Genomic DNA, 24,213 nt, shown 5'->3' with positions numbered 1-24,213 from the left:
CCAAAGTTCCACTGACCCACATGTGGATATAAAAACAGTGTGATATCTCAGTCAGTCGGCCTGCGTGGGCTTTGAGCCAGAACACAAAGATAGACGAGGGGAAGGTAACCCGATGAGGAGTCACCTGACTGGGTCACGTTCAGAGATTTAAGGTCTTAACCAGAACCTGAATCTGCCGTCTAACTACTGGACTTTTAATAAATACAGGCTCAGCTGTCAGTAGCATTCACTCTGTGTCTACCTCAGCTTCTCCTCCAGTCTTCTTGAGAGTGGAGGAAAGATTGTGGACTTTGACCTCAAGCTCCTCGACCCGGAGACCCAGCAAATGTTTCTGCTGGGTCAACTCCTCGATCACCCTGAGAGAGAGAGAGAGAGAGAGAGAGAGAGAGAGAGAGAGAGAGAGAGAGAGAGAGCAGGTTAACATGGTTGAAGCTGCGGTGGCGTTCACTGCCGGGTCGGTTACAGTATGTAGGTCACAGCTCTGGCTCTTTGTTCCAGGCAGGAGAGTTTTTGACAAGGTCAGTCGATACCAGCGCCGGGAATAGCACCAATATCTACAGTGACCCGCTGACACCTCCCAGAACCACAGAAAGCAACTGTGTGCACGCAAATGAAGATTATTTTGTTTGTTCCTTTTTTATTAATCCATAATTTGTATAATTTATGTTAAATTGTGTCTATAAAGTCAGAAAATAGTTCAATGAAACTGTGAACATCCTTTTGTCCAATCTGTGGTCACATTTTCAAACCTCTACTGTACCATTAACACAATTCATGTTGTTTTCACTGTGAATTTAAAGTGTTAATTGTGTATAAAATAGTTGAAATAAAGCTGGGACTAGCTACTACATGAACTGTGAATTCACCTGTCTTTGTGGGCCAGGGCCTGCTGGGTAAGCAGTCCACCTGAGCCTCCGCTCTCCTCCATCCTCTCCACCATCTCTCTCTCCAGGGCGAGGCAGCGCTGGGCCTCGGAGTCCGCCAGCTCGGCCATCCGCTCGGCCTCGCCTCGCGCCAGCTCGGCCTCCTGGAGACGGACGGGAGGAAGAGCTCGTAACGGGGTATTTGTATATGTGTGTGATTGTGTGTTTCTGTCTCTGTACCTCTTGTAGCAGCTGAACTTTGGTTTCAAGGATTTCCTGCATGTGGCTGATCTCCTCCTGCCGATCCGCCAGGTGGCGCTGCAGCTCTGCTTCATTCTGATTGGACAGGCTCTCTGCTGTTGACCTATGGGGTTGCAGTTCCAGATAAAAATTACTTTATTTTAAGGCAAGCTGCTAAATTAAATGACTTCTTTAGGGACATAACATATTCTGAGGGTTTGTCTGGACCTTATTACATTAACAAACAATTGTTATTTAAAGCAAACAAACCGTACTGAATATTCAGGGGATGTCTATGATAAAAGAAATGCTTTGAAATCTTTTGAAAATGTGCACTTGGTTGAAGAAGCCCTAAAGTCCATAAATAATAAATGAATGCAATAAAGAAGCCGACTTCAGAGGCAGATGGGTTTATTTCATTGGCTTCTTTTCCCTCGCAGACAACAAACAGCCATTATTTATTCATGTCTGGTCACTTAGATGAGGGTGTCATTAACAGGAGTCGTTCCCAAAGGACTCACAGGCATCATGTCTGTCAGCGTTTGGCACGTATTCCACTAAATCTGATCTTTCTCTGGTTGGTTTCATGTGCAAGAGATCAGGAGCAATATGAGCTTTATAGGATGTTATTCTTGAATTGGCCTTGGCTTCATCACCGAGTCACTCTGTCGCAGTCAAACATTAACTATTACATGTGTAACACGCGTCGGTATAATGCAGAATACAGTACATTTATTCAAGTACTTCGACTCAAAGCAGCTGCAATAAACCTTGATTTTGTGTTGATTCTGGCGCCCCTGTGGACAAAAGTAGTTTAATTGATTTCAAGGGGAATCCGACTGAATTGGCTTTATTCTTAATGGTGACAGGCATTAAGAATAATTATACAGAAATAGCCAATCTTCTCTCTAAAGGTCTTGTTTGTTGTAGGTCACAAAGAGCATACAGTAACGAAAAATGTTGATCACAATCTGACGGCCTTAAATGTCATAGAGGCTAAAGAAACGGCAATATTCACATTTGAGGGCTAATGTGAGAATTTTGATATTTCTTTCAAAATTACATTAATTGTTATGAATACAAAAATGACAAAGCCCCTATCAAGAGTCGTTCTGGGATACTTTGAAACATGGAAACTCTACCAGAAGAAGACCGGCTCCCTATGTTGAAATTATTCTTATTTTAAGGTGGTTATACACTATCTAAAACATACCTATGATGTTATATTCATTTCAGAGGTTAGATCCTCCTCAGTACAACTGGAAATTTAAGTAAGGTGGAGGGGCATTTGATTAGCAGATTACAGACTAAACAATAACTGCACTCATTAAAAATGTGACATCTGCTTTGTGAAAGAGATGCTGAATTCTGTACGAGTTTAGAGGTGGTGGTCTGTATTTCAGGTGTGGTGGACCTCCTCCACTTTTAAACACTGTGAGAAACTCTATTGGATCTGAATCATCGTTTCTTCAGTTATTTTTCCACCATATTTAATAGAAATCTGTTTGCAGGATTTTGAGATTTCCTGCTAACAAACAGACAAACAGAGGTAAAGACTTAGGCCGAGTGAACTTTGCCTCCAGGGGAAATGTCTCTGACCCCTCTGAGGGACGAGTTGGGGTTTTTATGGTGAAGCCGGTCTGTCACTGCTCCACCACTCAGCAGCTCTAACAGCCAGAAGGTCACACTCAGCTTTTCCTCCTCACATCTGTCAGTCAGGCTCTGTTAATAGCTCTAATGATAAACTGTGGCCAGAAAGTTTATTTATGAAACAGCAGCGCACAGAGAGCACGACCCCAAACTCCACTCTAAGATTTACTCTCCTCAAACGCTGGAATTCTTCCTCCTTTTCAATATTTTGACAAAGCGCTAAATTGACTGATTGAACTAATTACCGCCTATAATGCATGACAACACCGTGTAACTGAGCTAATGGTGTTTTTCCTTCGTCGAACTATGAGGGAAATCATCAGTCAAACAATGCTGAAGGACAGATTCTTACATGTGCAAAATCTTTTACTCAGCACGACGGATAACTGCACAAAACCTTTTTAAGTGTTGGTCCCAAATTCAAGAAAAACACACACATGCTATGTCCATTACTTTTAAAAATTGCACTCATTAGGGATGTGCATCTCCGTCACTGAGGCTGATGCAGTGTGTACTGATGCATTATCAATGATCTGATACATTAAAGATACATAAGGAGCACCCAATGCGGTACGATTCACCCCTGTTGTGATGTTGTCATTAGTTTTTTTACAGATGCAAAGATATTAGAAAAGATGCATCCAAAGTTCATCCCCAATTTTATCCAATGCATACATTTTAATCGGAGGAAATCAGCTTCTTCCCTCAGGCTCTGAGACAGTTAAACTCTTCCTCAACAGTTCTTCACACAAATTAGACTTTTTTTGTTTTTATATGACCTATTCATACCTTGAATCCCTAAATCCTTATGCCAGTGCACTGGTGCGAATCAGTGAATCTTATCATCCCTAAGTCATACAGTAATCTATAAGAAGCAAAATGGACCCGCTTACATATTTGAGGGAAGCTTGAGGGTCTGTTGCCAAAATGCCAGTGACAACGAACCTCCGCAACTGAAAGTGAAGCCACTGCAGAAGCTTTTGGCACTACTGAGGTTTGCCGCTTGTTTTTGTTGTTTTTGTGAATTGAACCTTTAACTAAACTCATTCGTCAATGCTCAAACACTGTTGGAATAACCGAACATGAAAAATATTTGTGTTAAACATTCAGAAACATTGTTAGTGCTCATATTGTGCCGTCAGTCTCGCTCTCATCCTGTTAAAGAATCTGACAGCTGCCTCACTGACAGGTGCTGCAGCTCAAATAGTTCCCGACTCAGCAACGCAACAAACCACAAGACACCTCTGCCCTTCGCTCTCCCTACTCCCATACTCTCTACGCCCTCCCCCTTCAAATCAAACCCACAGTCCTCACCCCCTCTTCACCTCCTCACCCTCATCCCCTCTTCGTCCTCCGACCCAGAACACAGAGCCACTTCATCCTCCTCAAAGCGTTTCAGTACATACACTGGCATTCCTCGGAGCTTAGTCCGTGTTGTGATAGCTAGGTGAGTCTACAGGCCGCCGGGTCCCGAGGGCGCCCGGGCTCTGAAGTACTGATGGACTCATGGGAAATAATCAAACTAGCGATGAAAAGAGTGTTTTTATAGTTCTCTGTCTGGTTTCCCCAAAGGCATTTCAATAAATCTGTGCAGCACAAGCGGCTGAATATTTGAAACCACTTCTGAATATATGTTCTGGAGATGAGTGATTTGTTGGATACATGTGGAGGTTGAAGGGCCGGCGGTTATCGATGCAGGAAGTCAAAATACTCACAGAGCTTTGTCCAAAAGTTGTTGCTTCTCCTCAAGTTCATTTTTCAGACTTTCCACCTCGACCTTCAACTCGATGTTCTGGAAAAGAGATTCATTAAAGATTAAATACGTAATTGTTTATTAGTTGTCTCAGCAGGATAAATACGTGTGGTATTAAGATTATTCAGTCAAACTTGTTCCAGTATAGCACAATACATGTAATTGTTTTCTTATTCTATATTTTTAATATGGAGTTCTGTTCAGAGAGACACAAAATGAGCTGACCGAGCTGCACGTGCTGACCTGTATATCAGGGAGCTCTGTAGGACTATAAATAGCTGGTAGGGATCCGAGCACCTGCTGTATCTGTCTCCTCTGCAACCCCCTCCAGTGTAATAGCCACCACTCTCCCCCAACCCTCCTCCCCCGCCTGCACCCAGCAACACCTCCACTTTTAACTTCTGGCTCTGAAAGCAGCAACAAACTGGCCTGAACTGGCCGTCAGTTCGCTCTCGTGCAGATATCTGCCTGCAGAGCTGATTTATTTCTCTGTACATCAGTCTGGAGTTACAGTTCAGGACTCCTGCAGTGAACGCATCCAGCAGCAGGTCCCATTACTGACACACTGACACACACACAGGTGATGCTGCTGCTACCGAACCTGCAAGAGGGCTCGCATGCAACATGGATACATGAGCACAGTCTGCACACATGAAATCAAACTAGTGCAGTGCATGCCCACAGTGCACATGCATGCACGCAAACAGCAGGCCCGAGGGCTCTCTGGCTAACATAAAGTGGGTCATTGGATCTATAGTAGCCGACGGGAAACAAGTCAGACAGTAAATGCACCAGCAGACATCTCTTCAGATACACTGCGCTGCCTGTTTGTGCCCTTCATCAATGCATTTAAAGCTCATAGCTTTATTGATTCTTCCAGTTTTCTCTGAGATATCACAGATTCTTTTAAAAGGAGAAGATGAGTTTCAGCGGTTTTACATTCAGGTTTTATGTTCTGATGCATCACAGAGGTGCTGAGCATTGTTTACAGTGAACAGGGTCAAGGACAGCTCAGAACAGACATACACAACAACACAGACATAAAATATGTACTTAAAGGTTACATATATGAGATTTATAACATTAATATATCATCAAACAACTATTCTCTATATAAAGTGGAGTCATGGTGTCTCACTCCCTCTGTGTTGTATCTTATCTCAGCTTCTCTGTGGTTTGTTTCCATAGCCAGTCTGCTCTGTTGTGCATACGTTGGTTTTATTTATTACGACCAAACCAGAGTTGGTGATTGTTGGAAACACTAACAGAGACAGTTTTAATGAGTTTTATTTTGTTTCTGTCCACTTTGAATGAAGTTACGATGATCTGAAGGTAAAATGAGTGTTTCTGTCTCTGGAGTCTGGTGGAGAGTGATAGTGATATTACGGCTGTTTGTGGTTGAACTAAAGGTCTATCTCTGTAGGGATCCTTTCCATAATGCTGTCAGACACTGACAATAACAACCTGAGTCTGTCAGTGGAACAAACAACTACTGTTAGTGGAACAAACAACAACTACTGTTAGTGGAACAAACAATGACTACTGTTAGTGGATGAACTCTGACGGGTGCATTCGTCCCAAAGAATTAACATTAGCTTACATTGAAGCCCTTTTCATGAATATTTTAACATTTAACTTGGTGAATTAAGGATTTATTTCCACCAAACCAGAGTTGGTGATTGTTGTAAAGACTAAAGACCAAACTGATGAGTTTTATTTGGATTCTGTCCGATTGTTTTGATCTGAGATGCTGATGCTCTAGTGCAACATCCAGGCTCAACTGAATTTCACATATATAACCTTTAAGCAGCTGCTGAGTTTGCTCTGAAACTACTGAGATAAACTGTCCTCTGTGAGTCCCACTCATCCTTGCAGGCAGACATATGATTGACAGTTTGTATGAAGTGTTGCAGAGCAGCCTGAGACCTGCTGTCGGTATTAATCACTGTCAAACTCAAACCTGCAGAGAACTACAGAAGTGCATCACAAAGTGAACGCAGACTGTGGATCACTCACCCTCCTGTGCACGTCATCGCTGCTCTCCTCAAACTTCTGCTGGATCTTCTCCTCCAGGAAGTAGATCCTGAGCTTCAGGCTGAAGTTCTCCTTCTTCAGGTCGTTCAGGTGCTGCGAGATAGTGCGACAACCAGGGAAACCAGGGTTAGACATGATGACACGTAGCTGGTTTGCAGGGGGCATCGCAGCCCCCCATTCAGTACGGCATAATATGTGAAAAGACAGGGCTGAGGAGAAACTCTCTGACTGCTGATAGAAAACACGGATCACGTCTCTGCTTGCAAACAGAGTCTAAACATAAAGTGGGCATGAGCTCCTCTCAGCGAGGGTTTGTTACAAGAGGGTCGGGGATGGCACACAGGCAGGAGGGGATTATGGGACGTGGAAGGGGGGTCTAAGGGGCAAGGGGATGTTTCCATTTTTACCACGAGGAAGTCATGCCAAGAATCTGAGACAGGAGAGTGTGTGTGTGTGTGTGTGTGTGTGTGTGTGTGTGTGTGTGTGTGTGTGTGTGTGTGTGTGTGTTGATAACAGATACAAGTGCTGAGCTGCTGTAGAAGCCTCATTCAGTGTTTTTTTTTAATCTAATTTGACCTTTTGAGTTTGGGTTGTACTCATCAGACACATTGTGAACATGGAAGACATTCCTCTTAACCTGTATTTCCTCTATTGGTGTCCTCAGTGTTTATCAAGTGAACCAGATTTAGTCCTGACATATTTGCATACAACTTATTCCACACTCTTGCATCCTTAGATCCAATCTTCCCTCTCTCAGTTTTTTATATTCTACCAATTTACAGAATATAATTAGTGGACAAAGCTTCAGGGTCTGTGAAGTGTCTTAAACCTTCCTCCTTTCTAACGACCAGCAGGGGCCGGAATTATCTTATGATATAGACATTTACAGTTCTTACTGTATAAAGCATACCCTGCTTTATGGTCTATCTTACTCTAAATGGGACCATCATTTACTAAATGAACATCATGCTGTATGGAAGAAGACTGAAACTACAGACTGAGACCAGAAACTCATCAGGAAACTGTTTACTGAGGGAATAAATCAACTGAGAAGTCGTCTCTTTTCTCCATAAGACTGAATGGTGTCAGTCTTTTATTACAGCCAATTGTGCTGCCCCCTGCTGGCCGTTAGAGAGAATACAGGTTTAACACACTTCACAGACCTGGACACTCTGTCCATTATATCTACTTCGAATGATTGTAAAGTAAATGTTTTCTATATAGGTTAAATATAATCATGTTTCCATGAGGAGGATCTGCATGTTGAAATATTCTGTAGTCATTATAAAGCTGATGGAGGAATGTTTTCTATGTAACCTCAATGTCTAAAAATCTTTCATCTTTCCACACAATAAGAGTCTAAACTCCCAGGTATGATCCTTGTCTGTAAACATCTCATGAGACCAACCTGTCTCTGACCACAGGGAGGCGCTAATGCTCCACCTGAGCTCAGAGAAATCCCAGCATCCCTGCAGATCTCGGCTATTTAAAGAAGTCGTTGCTCCGCGGCTGTCACTGAGGAATGCTGCGCTGATCACACATGCAGGGCCGTCCAACGCACTGCTGGCACACAGACTGACTGACTGCAGATTACAGCTACACACCAGCATATGGCTGAATGCAGGAACACATGCTGTATTCACATTCTGCACATACATGCACACAGGAGCTCGGATAGAAGAGAAAATAGATGTTCGAATGTGAGACAGTTTGCATCCTATAAACACTCACACTCGGGCCCCTAATCTCAAATCTCACAGTTTGTTACAGCGAATGTGTGTTTTCCTGTCTATTATATTTAACACTAATTCCTTTACAAACCTCTTTTTGTGTTACACTGATATTGACCACAAACTTATGACTGCAGATCTGTGTAAAAGAACCACACATCTGTTCCTGGTTGGGCCCACATCCGTCAATAAAGCAAAGATAGCTGTCACTTTCCTTACATTTAATTTTAAATCCCATTTATTGCCAGCCATTTTAGCCCTTTCTAAAATCCGAACAGATACATTACGGCTCGTAGGATGTGGGAACAACGCCGTGAAAAGTGCGGATTCGGAGCTAATAATAGCTGCTACACTGAAAGCTTTACACAGTGAAGACGGAGGGATTACCTCTGGATTCTGGTGTAAAATCTGCAGTGTGAAGGCTTCAGTCACACAATAAGAACAATGTTTAACTTAACACACCTGATTCACATATTCAGAAAATGAAAAGCCTTTTTAGAACTGCTGTTGCAATAAAGAATAGAACTGAAAGTATAATAAAGTGATTTAGTGTTGATTTAGTCTTTAATATTTTATTGTTTTACATAAAAGATTTGGCGAGTGAGTGAAGACCAATGAGAGGAGAAAGTGTCGGCAAAGCAACTCGAAACTAAAAAACAAATAAAATGAAGTTTGTTGTGGATATGAGGACAAATTCTACCAGATCTGGCAACCCTTTAAAAGCCTCTTCAATAACAGCACATTAACCCGCCACATAAAGCAGCCCGGTCCAAACGAGAGTCACAACTGACGTATGTTACATCCATTAAAACTGCTTTTACTTTTACCATTATTTCCTTTTTATTTTTTCTAAAAAATCTTGTCTTCATACACAAAGTCTCTAATTGCTGAACGGGTAAATAAAATAAATGCAATACAACGTTAAAACTTGATTAATTGATTGTATTAACACTGTTGTTGTTGGATTATTTTTTCTACTCTAACAGTTACTAACAGTTTTAACTGAACACATTCGATCTGCAACGATTAGTCAATTAATAAATCAGCTGTCAACTATTAAAGTAATCGCCAACTATTTTGATAATAGATCAATCAATTTGAAAAATTTTTTAAGAACACTTCACTGATGTCAGTTTCTTAAAAGTGAATTACTTTTGGTTTCTGTGTGAGTATCTTTGCACTGTGGACAGAGGTGGGAGGTAATAAAGTGCTTTATATTTTCAAAGCAGGCTTGTTACTTTAATTTTAATGCCTTTGAGGGTAATTATTGATTATTATTCTTCCTTCCCAACATCAAGACTGGTGCATATCAGGCATGCAGACGTATAAAACATGTAAAGACTAAACAGACCAGAGAGGGAGCTTTGCACAGAAACAGACGGTAAACATGTCCTTTTATACTTTGAGTGCATTTCAGAGCCTGTACGTTTCCCCTTTTACTTGAGTAAAGGAGTTGAATCAGTTCTTCTACTTGAGCAACGAATGTGTGTGACAAAAAAGAGACATCTGAGGACGTAACCTTTGGCTCTGAGAAACACGCAGCAAAGTTTTTCACCATTTTGGACCAAACAACTAGTGGATCAATGGAGAAAATGATCGACAGATGCAGCCTTATTCACTCCAAAAAGTAATTCAAATGTACAAAAGTATTTGGACAAATCTGTGACCATCTGGCACCGTTGGGATGAGCAGGAACTGCAACAGCAAGCTCGGCTGTCCACATACAATTCAATTCAATTCAAATGGCTTTATTGGACTGACGTAACACTGTACATATTGCCAAAGCAAGCGTTTGGAATTAAAAATAATAATAATAATAAAGGAAAACAATATTTACAATAAATTAATTATAATCTATACTGTTGGTAATACTGTAACTATGATTGACTCAATCACAATCACAGTTACAATCAATCAATCTCAGTGCACTTTTTCTTCAGAGACCCTGGGAGGGAGCAGCACTGGCTGACTTCTGCACACGTTAAGCCAGAGCTATTTGTCAATAAGCAATATTCAGGAGGGGAGAATGAACCTAAAGTATATTGCTGATGACAACATTTTATAATCTCAATTCGACAGAGTTTGAAAACACAAACCCACAAACCAGATGAGATTCCTGGGTTGTCATCTGCTTATGGACCCATGTTGTAAGCAGTGATCAATGATTGAACTGGACACTCACACACACAAACAGGGATTGATTGAAGTTTTTTGGCTGAAGCGATCGAGGGAGTTAGTCACAAGTGCATCACCTACACTGAAAACTGAAAAGCAATCTGGAGTGGAGCAGAGTTGGAGCAGAGACGCCGACCGCAGCGGCTCATCCAGAGGTCACGCTGAGAGACGGCTGAATTTATTACAACACGACGTGCCCGTGAAATGAAATCATCCTAATTCTGCAGGACTTTTCCAACATCGGAGCATAATCCAATACTAGAAGAGGGGGAAAAAGGGAGCTTTAGAACATTTTTCCAGGATCACGATGCTCAAACTTTTACCCCACTGCGTCCTATTATCTGGGAACAAACGGCCCGTTATTAGAATCAGAGAGGATTAAGGACTGAAATATTTTGGTACAAGTGAGGATATTTTCCCTTTCCCCATTCCTGTCCTGTCCATGCGCCATTGACGGCTGTTTTGTTGCCATGGCAGCACGGCGGGAGGCAGCCGTAACAGTTTATTAAAAAAAGGCCCCGCCCACCGCTACATCTTCGTGTTGAGAGAAGTTTAAAAAGCACCTCTGCAGGAGTGTAATTGGGAGTTTGCATGTGAGTGACTGTGTGTGAGTGTGTGTGCTTTGGATTGGCAGAGCGCTGGGAGTTTTCCCCCTTTGCCGGTAACAGGAGCTCCTTGATGCCAGCTAGCTCGACATTTTCCAGCCCCGCTCTCTGGCAGTGCCAAACCCCTAATGCAATTCTGCAGGGGGAATGTCTGATTGTGTTTATTGTGCTGCCACGGCCCACGGTAGACATGGTGGTTAAAAATTATCATTTGTAAACCTAATTAAATCGTCAAGAGAGCCACTAAAAATATCCCCAGGAGCTAATTAACGTCATGGACAGAAAGAAAAAGGGGGACGCACTGTCGAGAAACCAGATCAAACCTGCACTCTGCTGTAATAAAGTTCATTATATTCAAACGTCGACTCAGATCTTTTTAATTCATAGAGTCCTTTAACAGAACAGTTACAGCATTATGGAGGGGACCTGCACACTTCTTTACCTGCCACCTTAATGACAAAGTTTCAGTCTACAACCATCTATGGGATTCCTACAGGATGGGAGTCCTTTTTCACAGCAACCATTCTGACATGAAATAGTAGGGTAAACCCAGGTGATACTAATGAGACTAGTTAAGGTTCCATTTAGTGGAGCAGAGTCTTTTTTACAGTGAGTTGACGTGCAGAACAGCAGCAACCTGACTCAGGTCTGTTTTTATATATAAATATGCAGTTCGAGTATGTATAAATGCTGTTTCCTTCATTTCGAACAGCAACATTTTGCTGCACTGCACTGCCTAAATACTGCAACCCCCAAAAGTCCACACAACACAGGAACAAGACGGGACGGGAGGGAAAACCCACTCCTGTGTCATCCTCTGGTTTAAAGACACAGGAGGAAGCTAATTGACTCGATGTGTTGGTCCTCTGCGTTCACCAGCGAGTCCCTAACTGTGTCTGTCTGCTGTTTGACGCTCGGCAGGTAGCGTACAGTCGCTTTTTAGAGCTCTGTCTCAGAAAACAGCCGCCTGCTGTGGCCGAAAACGACACAGACTGACAGATGGATGTGAGGGGAGAGCGACAGCGACATTCCAACTACAGCACAGATCAGTTCCTTCAATATTTAATATAATAAGATGGAGTGTGATGATTTGAAACAGCATTAAATCACTGAGACAGCTGGCTACTGCAGACTTTAGAGGTCACACTGCTGTTATTAGTGAGTGTGGCGCAGAGACTGGGAGCCATATTAATTCTGACCACACACACTGAATCCATATAATTGAGGTTCACTGCAAATGTTCATAATAAAATTACGCTCGATGCCAAAGTCCCTGCAACAGATTACGTTACACTTCACCCTTAAAATAGATTAACGAGGGAGCGAAAGGCCCCGTGCTGCTGTTCTCACTCTGTTAACAAAAACTGAAGCTAAATACATCAAGCAACTTTTAACAAGTGTGTAAAATAACCCAATTTATTTTTCTGAGATGGAACTGTATTTATTTCCATTTTGTTTTCCAGTGAATAATCATTTCTCCTCACACCACGGCGCTCGTAATGATGTACAAAACAGTTGGGCTGACGTTCAGAGAAAATACAGCTCAGAGAGATTTATTTATTAGGAAAATTTATCAAGCAGAAAATTTAAGAGACTGGCTCTGTCTCCAAAGGAGAGCCTGCTGAGGGGCGAGAGGACCAGACTGATCCGACACAAATATAAAGTGATGTAATGAATTACAGGATAATATCAGTCTGGAGTGTCAGCAACAGAACCAGCCAGTCAAATAATGCAAAGTTACAACTATTGTAAGCAGAATATAAGAGAACAAAGTGCTAACTACACTGTAACTAATAACACTTCATTAGTGCTGCAACATTCAGCTGCATTAAAGGAATAGTTCACACAAAAGAATCTCTCTTAAGATCAAATGTTTACCTCTCATGGGCTCTAAAAATGTTGTAGTTGGATCCTTTGCAAACAGCCGCCATGTATTAAAGGTTATATATGAGATTTAAAACATTAATATATCAGCAAACAGCTATTCTCTATATACAGACAGAGTCACATGGTGTCTCTCTCCCTCTGCCTGTGTTGTATCGCAGCCTCTCTGTGGTTTGTTTCCATAGCCGGGCTGCTCCGACTGAAACTGCTGTTTTTATCATCTATGTCGGTGAATTAAGGATTTATTATATATTATATTGATTGTTGGAAACACTAACAGAGACGGTTTTAATGAGTTTTATTCTGTTTCTGTCCACTTTGAATGAAGTTAAGATGATCTGAAGGTAAAATGAGTGTTTCTGTCTCTGGAGTCTGGTGGAGAGTGATAGTGATATTACGGCTGTTTGTGGTTAAACTAAAGGTCTATTTCTGGAGGGATCCTTTCCATAATGCTGTCAGACACTGACAATAACAACCTGAGTCTGTCAGTGGCAGAAATAACTACTGTTAGTCAATCTAGTAAGAATGTTAATATATAGAAAATTTAATGGAAAGTCCAAAATTAGGAATTGGTTACAGATAAAAGTTAATTCATTACTTTGATGAATAAATCCTTCATTGACTTGTAACACTGCCTACAGTGGTCTAATACAATGAGAGATTAACATCCTTGCAAAGTATACAAAACTCAACTGTATCTCTGTGATCTAAATTTGAATTTGAGTGAACAGAAGTAAGATTAAAACATCATTAAAACAATATCCAAACATGTTTTCTCATTAAAAGGTCCCATCTGTAGATCACGTACTGTAAGTGATCCCAACACCATCAATGTGTCTGATAAAACAATCAGTCGAGAAACATTTATATTAAATCAGCAACGCACAAGTCGTCCCCCACAGGATGCTCAGTTATTCAAACCACCGGATAAATCAGAGCTAATAAGCAGTTTTCACTAGTAAATAAGTCTAATGGGAACTACATGATGTGAGTAAAAAGAAAAGAGATCTCCATGTGTCACAACTGTGAGACACAGACATTACAGGGGGTGGAGGATCAGAATCTGCCTCCTCTCACTTACCCTCACTCTTTGGTTTTGATAAAATCATTCCCAGATGTGGTGGCAGCAGCTGTACGTATGTGAGTGAAGGATGGTGCGGCGTGAAGGAGGTGGCAGTGGAGTCTTTAGCTCGGTGCCAGCCTCCCATCGGGGTTTTTTCTGGGATCAAACTGCACCGATAGAGTGGAGGGGTTTCAAGAATGGATTTTTCCAGCCTGTCCGCCAACTTTAACGTGGTGGAAGAACCCGACAAAACAAACAAAAAAACACAACCGACTGCGTGACGTGTCAGCTTCGTACAAATCGACACATTGAGCTCGAGTGCATTTACACATGCTGACGCCTATTTTCCAACCCTCTGAGATGAGTTCTGTGCAAAGCCATACTGTACATCTCGTAATGTGCAAGTCGAGGTCAAGAAGAGTGTGTCACACGCAGCCTGTGGCGGCGGTTGCAGTGGGAAAGAGGAGGTCACACACACACACACACACACACACACACAAACCCCTCTGGCGGGCCTCTGTGTTTAGCTGCAGCCCTGTCTGCGTTTCCATGGCTATTTACTCTGAGCGCCATTGTTTTGCTTTAATGATGCCAAGAGAACAAGAGGCATGAAGCAAAACAGGATCTGAATCTCTTTAACAGCACACAGGAACACACTGACTCCAGACGTTCAGATACGGCTGCAGAGCGCGGCCTGAGCTGGAAGTGGATTCGTCACCTCCTCTCCACAGCGGGGACGAGCGAAGGCCGGAGCCAACTCTACTCTATAACGCGGGATCAAAAGCGCTGCTCATTTATATGAAACCAAAGCCTGCCGGCAAATCATCTAGGCTGACGTGGAGTTCGGAATGAAATCACATTAAAGGCTGTTTGGGAGGAAGCAGCAGACATAAATAACAAGCAACCGCCTCTTTTAGCTCCAGAGGTTTGAGGATACATGTCAGTTAGTGTACGTTTTCATTTTGTTGCTGCATGAGCCGAGGAAACCGGAACATTTCCACAGCCTCCTGCACAAATAATGAAGTTACAGTAACTGAGGTTACACCTCATCGTCAAACCTCATCATACCTGGTGAACCTTCTTTCCCTTGTTCATCTTACTTAATACTTCATTCCTCCGTCTATCCATCGTCTTCTCCCTGTTTTCAAGTCCCTTTTCCACCAAGATGGTCTGAGGTTCAGTTTGGAACCGGTGCCTAATCTAGAACCAGTTCTTTAAATTTTTGACAGCCAAACAAAACTGGTTCCAGTGCGGCTCCAACACTTTGTCTGGTTTAGAGCCAAGGACTGCTTACAGGAGGGCAACAGGGGCTTGGGGCACCTTGTAACCAACCACCTGTGTATTTATCAGCTGTTTAGTACAGAGATGTTACAAACACAACATTGACCTAGCTGGATAACTAGCTAGCTGAAGTACTGAAGTACTGGATGTAAACCAGTCTCATGGTTTGCCTCTATGATCCACGCATCTTCAAATCCCACCGAGAGCATTTCAGGAGCGTTTGTTTTGGGGGCCATCCTTGAATCCCTGATTCTTCCTCTATTACATCTGTCCAAGACTTCCTACATTGTTCCTTTTTTCTCTCATCCATCCTCAACATCAAAAACATCCCTTTCATCATTCAACCATTCATAATATCCTGATATATGTGGTTCTTTCTAACAAACTGTACATTGTGTATGTGTAGACAATATTTGTCTCAGTTTTTGTGTTGCAGTTTTTCTGGCTCGGGAACAGGAAGTCGTTCTTCATCCCGCCTACAAAGCTTTGGCTTTCTCCCGCCTCCAAACTGCCGAAGCAATCAGTTCCACCTTTGTGTACTTCACAGTTTTCAGGCCTCAAAACAGCTGCAGTGCCCGAATTGGACCAAAAAAAAGGTGCCAGTACCCCAAAACACAACCCAAACTCCTTTGGCATTAATTAGTCTTTTTAAAAAGGACATTTTCAGTGCTGTTCTCTGAGCATTAAGCCATCTACACGTTTACAGAGAGACACAGTTGTTTAGGAGTAACGCAACAGCATTGCTGTACGCAGGGTTTTAAAAATACAGAGGTCCAAAAACTGAACCTGTTAGGGGAGTTTTGGGAGGTTTTTTTTTAGGAAATAATTTCACAACATTTATTGCATAGCCCTTGGAATAAATACTGGTGACCTTAATGGGTGGGTACAGCCACGCTCACCAGGTACTCAGTAAGAAGTAAGGGCCCATTTCAGGCGTCTCTGACATCGAGAATCACAGAAAAATAAGAAAAAGCAATAAATATAACGAGGCCTTGGTTCGGCCTTGGTTCGGCCCCGCAGTGGAAACCTCAGTTTTCTATTTTTGAACAAACAGTTATGGGCTAAAAGGTTGCAGCTACCATAGAGTGAGTGGAGTTCAACCACAACTGATGTCATGTATTCTGCAGCGATCAGGGAGCCATAAATACAGAATCTGATTCAGGGCAGCCCAGGTCATTTATCCCTGCTGCCTGACTGAAAGGCCTTCTGGGGCTAATCAACAAGAGGGCCCATCCATCGCTACAAGGACTGTGTTTTATATCACAGAGTACCCTCACCAGATACACAAAGATCACGCTCTGTCAGGTGGAACCCAAGCTGGACAGGTCGCATTTTACTGGACTCAGAGTAACCTGCACCACTTCCCCCTCTGACCCGGGGCTGTCTGAGATACCTGAACCCCCCGGAAGTGAGCCACAGGCTGTGACGGATGGCCCGGAGCCCGGAGCTCGGGTTGACGGTGCAGTGTGATACTCCCAGAGAGGGAGGGAGGAGAGTGGGGGGAGTGGGGGCAGGACTCAGGCAGCTCCTGGGGGCTCAAACACAGCTGCTGCCGCTGATGGCTGCGAGTCCGACCGGGCTGCCAAAGAGGAAACATCGACAATCTGACAGTGACGGGTCAGTGCAACCTGGGTCCGTGCAGACAGAAGGAAGGGATTGCTGGGTGATTTCCAGGGATATTGAGTGTCTACTATGCATATATCTGTACGTGTGATGGGGGGGGGGGCATCCACCATGTATATCTGAGTATTAACAACCTCTCACCTTCGTCTTGGCAAAACACAGCGAAGGTGAGAGGCAGAAAACTCTGAGCCAACAAACAGCTTTTTCTGGATGCAGATCTGACACCCGACACTCTTTTACAGCGCTCCGTCCTTCCTTCATCCCTCCATCCTTCGTCATTCAGAGGTGTGTGTCAGCCAGACAGGAAATGACCTCATCCAGGGATCAAGATAAAAGCAGAGTGGTACTCAAGAGGGGAGTTGGTGGTTGGGGGGGGGGACACGTTGCAGCTGGGGGCCAATGTGTGCAGATGTGTGTTGACTTTAGTTTATTGATCTTTCAGCATCATCACAGCTTCATAAAGACAGTTATCATTTAAATGAATTATTTTTGCTGTTATAATAAAATGTCAATAATGAACAGGCCACAGAAATGTTACTGTGGAATGAACTTTTAGATAGACCCAGGTTTAAAATGTGCAACTATCTTAGTCTTAAAGCTCATATTTCAGTCACAAATCTAAAATCTAAAATCGGGCCGTCATTTAGGAACTTAGGCGAGTGTGCGTATCCAAATGTTGCTGCAACTAATAACTGATTAAATCAAATGAGATCAACAATAATCAAACATCCTCAGTTTCTCCAATCTGTGATTTACTGATTTTCCTGCTGTCTTCAGCTTTTCCACAGTTGGTTGGACAAAACAAAAAGCATTTTGAGCACAGCTTTGGCTCTAAAGAGCATTTATTTATTTATTTTATGAACAAAACTTCCATTGTACTTCCAAATAGGATCATTTAGAGACTGACAGGGTCACAAAGTAAAATAAATATTGATGTGGAAATCACAGATTGGCCAACTGCAGCGTAAAGCATTAATGTCACGGACAAAAGATTTATTTTGAAATTTTGAACAGCGTGAAAAGATTATCTGTGTGCCTCCCCATAAGCTCTGACCCTACAAGCAGTGGCGGACTCAGGCTGTTTGAGGGGCAGAGAGAATAAAAAGGGCCCCAGCACGCAGACAGTTGTAATGCTTTTATAGTGAGACGGCTCAGTCAGGGTTAGGATTAGATTATCTGTCATGTATGATATGCACCGGTCTTGATGTTGGGTTATTTCCGAGGGGGAAATAAACAAAAGAGCCCCCCCCCCGACAGACCCCAGTGTAACCGCACTGCCGGCACTCTCTATATTTACGGCCCTGGGCACAACAAGTTTACACCATTAAACCAGCACCAGTAAATCCTCTGCAAATAAATCATGCATTTTATTGCTGTGTCCCACATTTAATAGCATTAATAAACTAATAAATTAGGTCATCATGCTGCGCAGTATTGTTCTGCTGCAGCAAAGTCATGTAACAGTGGATGACAGCAATGTACTGCTGAGAACACAAAGAAATTAGACTATATGTGGTGTACACAGTTTGAGTGCATTACAGTGGGAATGCACATAATTCCTTGCAGAACAAAGAGGGTGACATCATTTATTGTCTCAGACATCCTGACGACCACATCGTCAATCACAAGGTCTCTGATTGAGTTTTCTCATCCTCTCTCCATCCTGATCCCTCCCTCTCCTCCTCATACAGTCAGTCAGCTGTCAGACGGGAGGAGTCAAAAGGGAATTAACACGAGGTTTAAGGAAAGTGAAAGAAATGAAGAGGGACAGACTTCTCCATATGGCCAAAAGTATTTGGACACACCAGTATTTGTTGTGTTCTGTTCTGTTGGTTTGATTTCCTTCATGTTTCAGCTCAGTCGTCACTCATTATCTCGTTCAACATTTGAGAACTCGATGTGTTTGAGTCGCCTCACTTTCAGTCTGACAGCACAACATGAACGCCCACATACAATGACAAGTTTTGGCTCTTGACCCCCGTATATGTCGGCACTCCTCCCTCTCCATTCATTTGTCTTCATCTCGCTGACACGCTTCACCACGAGCCAGATGATTCAAACACCAACCACCCACACACACATGTCCTCACATCACAGCCTAGATCTGTCGCCCACAGAGGCGACCACCTCCTCTGGCCCTCCGGTTGGATCAATAACCTCCTAACAGAGTCTAAATACACACATCACCTCATACACATAGGCAGAAATTCATTATCCAGTTTCAGGACCTTTCCCTGTGAGATGATTGAAGCTAACCAGTGCAACGTCTGATGCCTGACACCTAAAAAAAGTAGAAACATGGCAGCCAGGGGTGTGTCCAACAGGGGGTGGGGGCCTGGGGTGACACCATTATCCTTCCATCTTTTACAGGCTGTATCATATTAAACTAGATGACCTAACACATCGGTCGGTACCAACTCTGTCATGCTAGCATGTCGGGAAGGAGGCTAAATAATGCTCCAAACTCGATGGAAAAAACTGTCACAGCCATTTTTAAAGGGTTCCATTGACCTCTGACCTCAAGATATTTGAAAATGTGTCCTATGGGTGCTAACATCATCCCTGCAGCACTCTACACTGAGTTTATTTTATGATTATTTAATATTCTATTCAAACAGCGGAGATAAACTGTACAATGAACACAAATAGTTTCTGAAGAGCCTTGCAACCTCTCATGAACCCTAGTGAGGGTCTCGAACCCCCGGCTCCGGAACCACTGCTCTAAGTTCATGTAATGTTCCTGAGAAATCACATTTTATCCATTAGCTTCGATTGATGACTACAATACCCATGAGCCTCCGTTGCCAGTAAAATGTGTGAATCAGGGCTGTAGAAAGAATTCTGTCACAATAGTTTTGTAGCTCGACCCAAACGGTTCCAGAAGCTCAGTGATGTTTCTCACTGAAATGCACCATGGGAGTCGTCACTGACCTCTTTCCTTCTGCTTTTACATCCACAGTTTTAATCTTTTGTGCTTGCGATTAAACCGGAGTTACATCATTCACCTCACATTGTCTGTGTAGAAAATGAAGAAGACTCTAAATAAGTCCACATTCCTGCTTTAAACTGTTCTTAAGCTTCAACATCTCAGTGGTAATACCATCAAAGAGCTAGCATCTAGTGGCTGTTTGTGGCGGTGCGTCTGCAGATACCTCTGCACTGGGTTCAGCTTTTGGCTGCTTCACAGCAACATTTTTCCTCTACAGAACTGGCAGAAAAGTTGTGTCCACAATATCAAACATCTTTCAGGCGCTGCATGTGTTTGCTGACTGTTGGCCCGTGTAGTGGAAACACTTGATTTCTGCAGATCTGACAGGAAACCATCCTGCTAAGCTAATCTCCCACAAACCTCTCGCTCGGCGGCGGTGCCAGAGCTAATCAGGAGACGTCAACACACGCGTACACACTCGGTAATGAGCGCATGCAGGAACGCTGCACACGGAAACGCACACTCTCCCGCACACCCCGACAGTTGAAAACAACGGTTATGACAATTCATTCGTCTTCGCATCAGCGTGCACGCTAGACCTCAGAGACAGAAAGAGTCAGCACAATCTGCACGTCTAAACACGGAGTCATTACCAAAGCATCTCCCGAGCAGAAACTAATACCTGTTCCCAAGCCTCGGCGCTGTACACATGCAGGCAGCATGGGCAAGGCCGCGCAAATGCTTTCCATCAGTTTGTGTAAGCAATGATAAACACGTTACATCTAATCATAAAAGCGTGGATTTCATGTTACGGTCGGGGCAGAGCTTCTGCAGCCAAAATGCCCGGTTTTCCCATGGTTGTATTTCAGAGGGAGAGTTAGGCCTGCGTCTCATTTCTGTGTGTTTATGGCAGATCTAAATTATGGTATCAGGTTCGCCCCAAACCGAACCAACTGCCAACTGTCATGGCCGACCCTCCCATACAGGCCACTTCTGTCTCTGGGAAGTAGTGTAACCCAATCTATCCCCGAATTTCTGGCTCTCCGCTTGGGTTCATTTTTGCCGTACGGGGAGAGAGAGAGCAGACAGGTCTGAAAAAACAAACACAGAACAGAACAAAGTTAGTGGTTCTTTTTTTAAGTTTTTTCTTCAAATAGAAAGCAGAGGAAATGCTGCCGGCAGAGCCACGTTTTGTGAATGAAGCCCAGCTGACAAACAGAGCAGGACCGTAAAGACCTCAAAGCCAAAACACTCACCTACAGGTATGCACAGACAGATACACTGACACATGTTCCTATACTCAATACTATAATGCTGCGGTTGAATAATAAAAAGAAATTATGTCACTTGTCCTTTCCTAAATGCTTTTCAATGGAAAACGACATGAGGTTAGATGTGAAGGAGAATTCATAAGACAGCCGCGATGCAAAGATAATTCAACTGCGCTTACACTAGAGCAGTGGTTCCCAACCTGGGGGTCGAGACCCCCACTAATGCACAGCGAAAAAGAAGCTTTTTAAGTCTGATTGTTAAAAATGATAAAAAATACATAATGCAGACAGAGAATTGTATAAAAAGTTCACTAAACAGGATTAAATCTGCTCAAAATTCATCCAAATCCCTCGTTTTACACAAACTTCCTGCAGTTACTGAGTTCATTATTTGGGTTCATTGTACAGTTTTTAATATAATATAAAAATATCCATAGAATATGTCACTTAGTCACTTTGTCAGTTTATAAAATAATAGAAAAGCGGTGCCTTGAGGAAAAAGGTTGGAAATCACTGCAAAACAACTTAACAATCTAAATGTTGTTTCCTGTTTAAGAAGTAACAACAAAAAATAGATATAGTTATATAAAATGTTAATATAATTACATAAAAGGAATATAAGCAGAGCAAGCTGAGCCATTCAAATAATAATTAAATAAAAGTAGTAAATTATACTCAAATATAAGCTTTTAACAAACATTTTTGTACATTTAGTGAAACAACATTTATGTATATAGTATTTTGTTATGATGATGTTATTAACTAGACTTAAGATTACACCTAACTGGATATATTTGGATGTGATAAAATCTATATTTGTATCATTTCCATACGTTGTGGATGGTGTCACAAGCATAAAATAGGAGCTCTGTTGTTTCTACATTATGAAACTACAATGGTACGTCGCTTTAAATATTGCTAGCTACAAGGAATTGTGGGATGGCATTATCCCCTTTCCTTTGCTAAAGGATGGTAAAGCGTATCCTCTGTGGGAGGAGATAAGAAAGGAAGCAGCTTTCCTTAGCATTTAGAGCATTTCACCCAGTTATAAGGGTTAGGGGGTTAGGAGTTATAGTTCCTGAGCAAAATCGACTCCACTAAAATCAAACTCCACCTATGTTGTGTCATTTCATTTGAACTCGCAGTACCCATGTGTTCCAAGAGATGGCGATGTTACAGAGGAAAGTTGGGTGTCAAAAAGCTTTGATGGTTTTCACTCAGCATGTAGGTCAGGACACAACGATGATCACAGGGAAACTGAAATGATCTCAACGTTATTGTGAGGAAACTCAAAGTAAAGCTGGAAAATCCTCTTTCAGTCCATCCAACGTAAAGAATGATGAGCAACATATGGCAGCATGGAGTCGGCAGGTTCTGTTACGTAAGTCCTCGTAAGAGAGGAGCCGTTCTTTAATGGTTGAAGAACAGATTGAAAAATACAATAAAATTATTTGAATGTTTAGCATAATGATGACTTTGCATGGTACCCAGCAGTGGTGGAAGAAATACTTTTACTTGAGTAAAAGTATTAATACCACGCTGTGAAGAGTCACACATTGAAAATAAAATAAAATGATGTCATCAGCAAAACGGACAACAAGTACTTAAAGTAAAAGTCCTCATACTAAATGTTCCCATTGTGCCGATCCAGGAGGGTTTTAAGTAGTTTTAGCTTAAGAAGTAGGAGAATTTTCTGAACCCATAAAGGAGGGGTCAGCAACCTTTACTGTGAAAGGAGCCAAACAGAACCTGCCTGGAGCCACAAAACATATTTGAGCCTTTTAATGCTGATTAACTGAACTGATTTCTCACCACAGATCAATCACGACCATAAGAACAGAACATCCACAGCTAAGAAGAAGCTAATGAGGCTGAAAAACAAAATCAGCAAACCACTCTGCCTCATTAAGTGACTAATTAGACAACGTATGTGAGCGGACATAAATACACACTAATAAAAGCTTAACATTATGGAAATGGCTCATATTCTAACTTCCAACCTGATTGTGAACTGGAGCTTTCACATAAAGACGTCTGGAAGATCCAACCTCAAACTCAACAGACTCACAACTCTCAGGAGAGATGCAAAGAAGGTGAGATGTCTCACTCTTTACCTACTTCAGTCGTCATCTCCGGGTTTTAAATACAAAACTAAGATGCATCTTAACTCACTGTTTCTTTCCGAGCTGATTATGGAAGTAGCTAACGAGTGAGACATCTCGGTTCCTCCTCATCTCTGATGAAAGCTGCACGTGTGCAGTACCGATCGGGTAGGATGTATAGGCGCAAACACATGGCCAATCATAAAGTGCTAATGTGTTACGGCATCTGTAAACATCTGTTTCTATACCAATACACCGGCACAAAAACAAAACAAGACAATAAAAAGGGTTCCCATGTGACAGCAGGCAGAGAAAGAACAGTGGGAGTGGATGTACACTCGCTGGTTTCATTGGTGCAGATATTTCAGGTGTTTTCTGTGCTCTAGAAACCGTGAAGTCTTTAAACTAATAAAGGTCATACATCCAGGCGGCTCTGCTACGAGTACGTTATAATCCAAGTGTGCACATGTTCGTTATGTGCTGAGTATGTTTTCACTGTTGGCCTGTAATTACAAAAACACATGGCTGCTAATTAGCTGCTGGACTGTTTCCCCTTATTGCTGAAGAATTTCACTTTTTGAGGTTTGAGGGCTTTCGTCCAACAGAAGCTCTGCACACACACACACACACACACACACACACACACACACACACACACACACACACACACACACACACACACACACACACACACAGGTTTTTGTGTACTAAAAGGACACTGCTGCAGGTTTGTTGCTGTATTAGAGGAACACCCCTTTCCACTTTCTTCACAGAGATCAAAAAGGCCATACAACACGAATACACACAACACAACTCATATGACAACATGGCTAATTAGGAGGACAGTAGATAAGTAGATGATTAACACAAATCTAAATTATGAGGACTAATTAAATTTGTGAGGACAGTAGCTATACAACACACAACAATGACACTAAAGTGCATTAAAGGGCCAAACATGAATAAATGGAACATTTCTAAACACAAACACAAAAGTGAAAGCATTGTGC

The 24,213-nt window shown here is 42.4% G+C and overlaps 1 protein-coding gene across 1 annotated transcript in view; it reads right to left on the bottom strand.

Moving 5' to 3' along the window:
- Nucleotides 1-24,213, bottom strand: part of pde4dip (phosphodiesterase 4D interacting protein) — a 94,567-nt gene that overhangs the window by 43,769 nt on the left and 26,585 nt on the right. Inside the window, exons 4-8 of the mRNA XM_051375727.1 lie at nucleotides 6,523-6,633; nucleotides 4,469-4,545; nucleotides 1,104-1,227; nucleotides 867-1,027; nucleotides 242-356 (exon numbers count right to left, since the gene is read on the bottom strand). Of these exons, the coding sequence (XP_051231687.1) occupies nucleotides 242-356; nucleotides 867-1,027; nucleotides 1,104-1,227; nucleotides 4,469-4,545; nucleotides 6,523-6,633 (588 nt within the window). The remainder of the gene's footprint in view (nucleotides 1-241; nucleotides 357-866; nucleotides 1,028-1,103; nucleotides 1,228-4,468; nucleotides 4,546-6,522; nucleotides 6,634-24,213) is intronic.

Source organism: Dicentrarchus labrax, unplaced genomic scaffold, assembly GCF_905237075.1.
Source record: "Dicentrarchus labrax unplaced genomic scaffold, dlabrax2021, whole genome shotgun sequence".
NCBI classification, from domain to species: domain Eukaryota; kingdom Metazoa; phylum Chordata; class Actinopteri; family Moronidae; genus Dicentrarchus; species Dicentrarchus labrax.
Note: the sequence above shows the minus strand (reverse complement) of the source record. Positions and strands in the feature narration are given on the sequence as shown.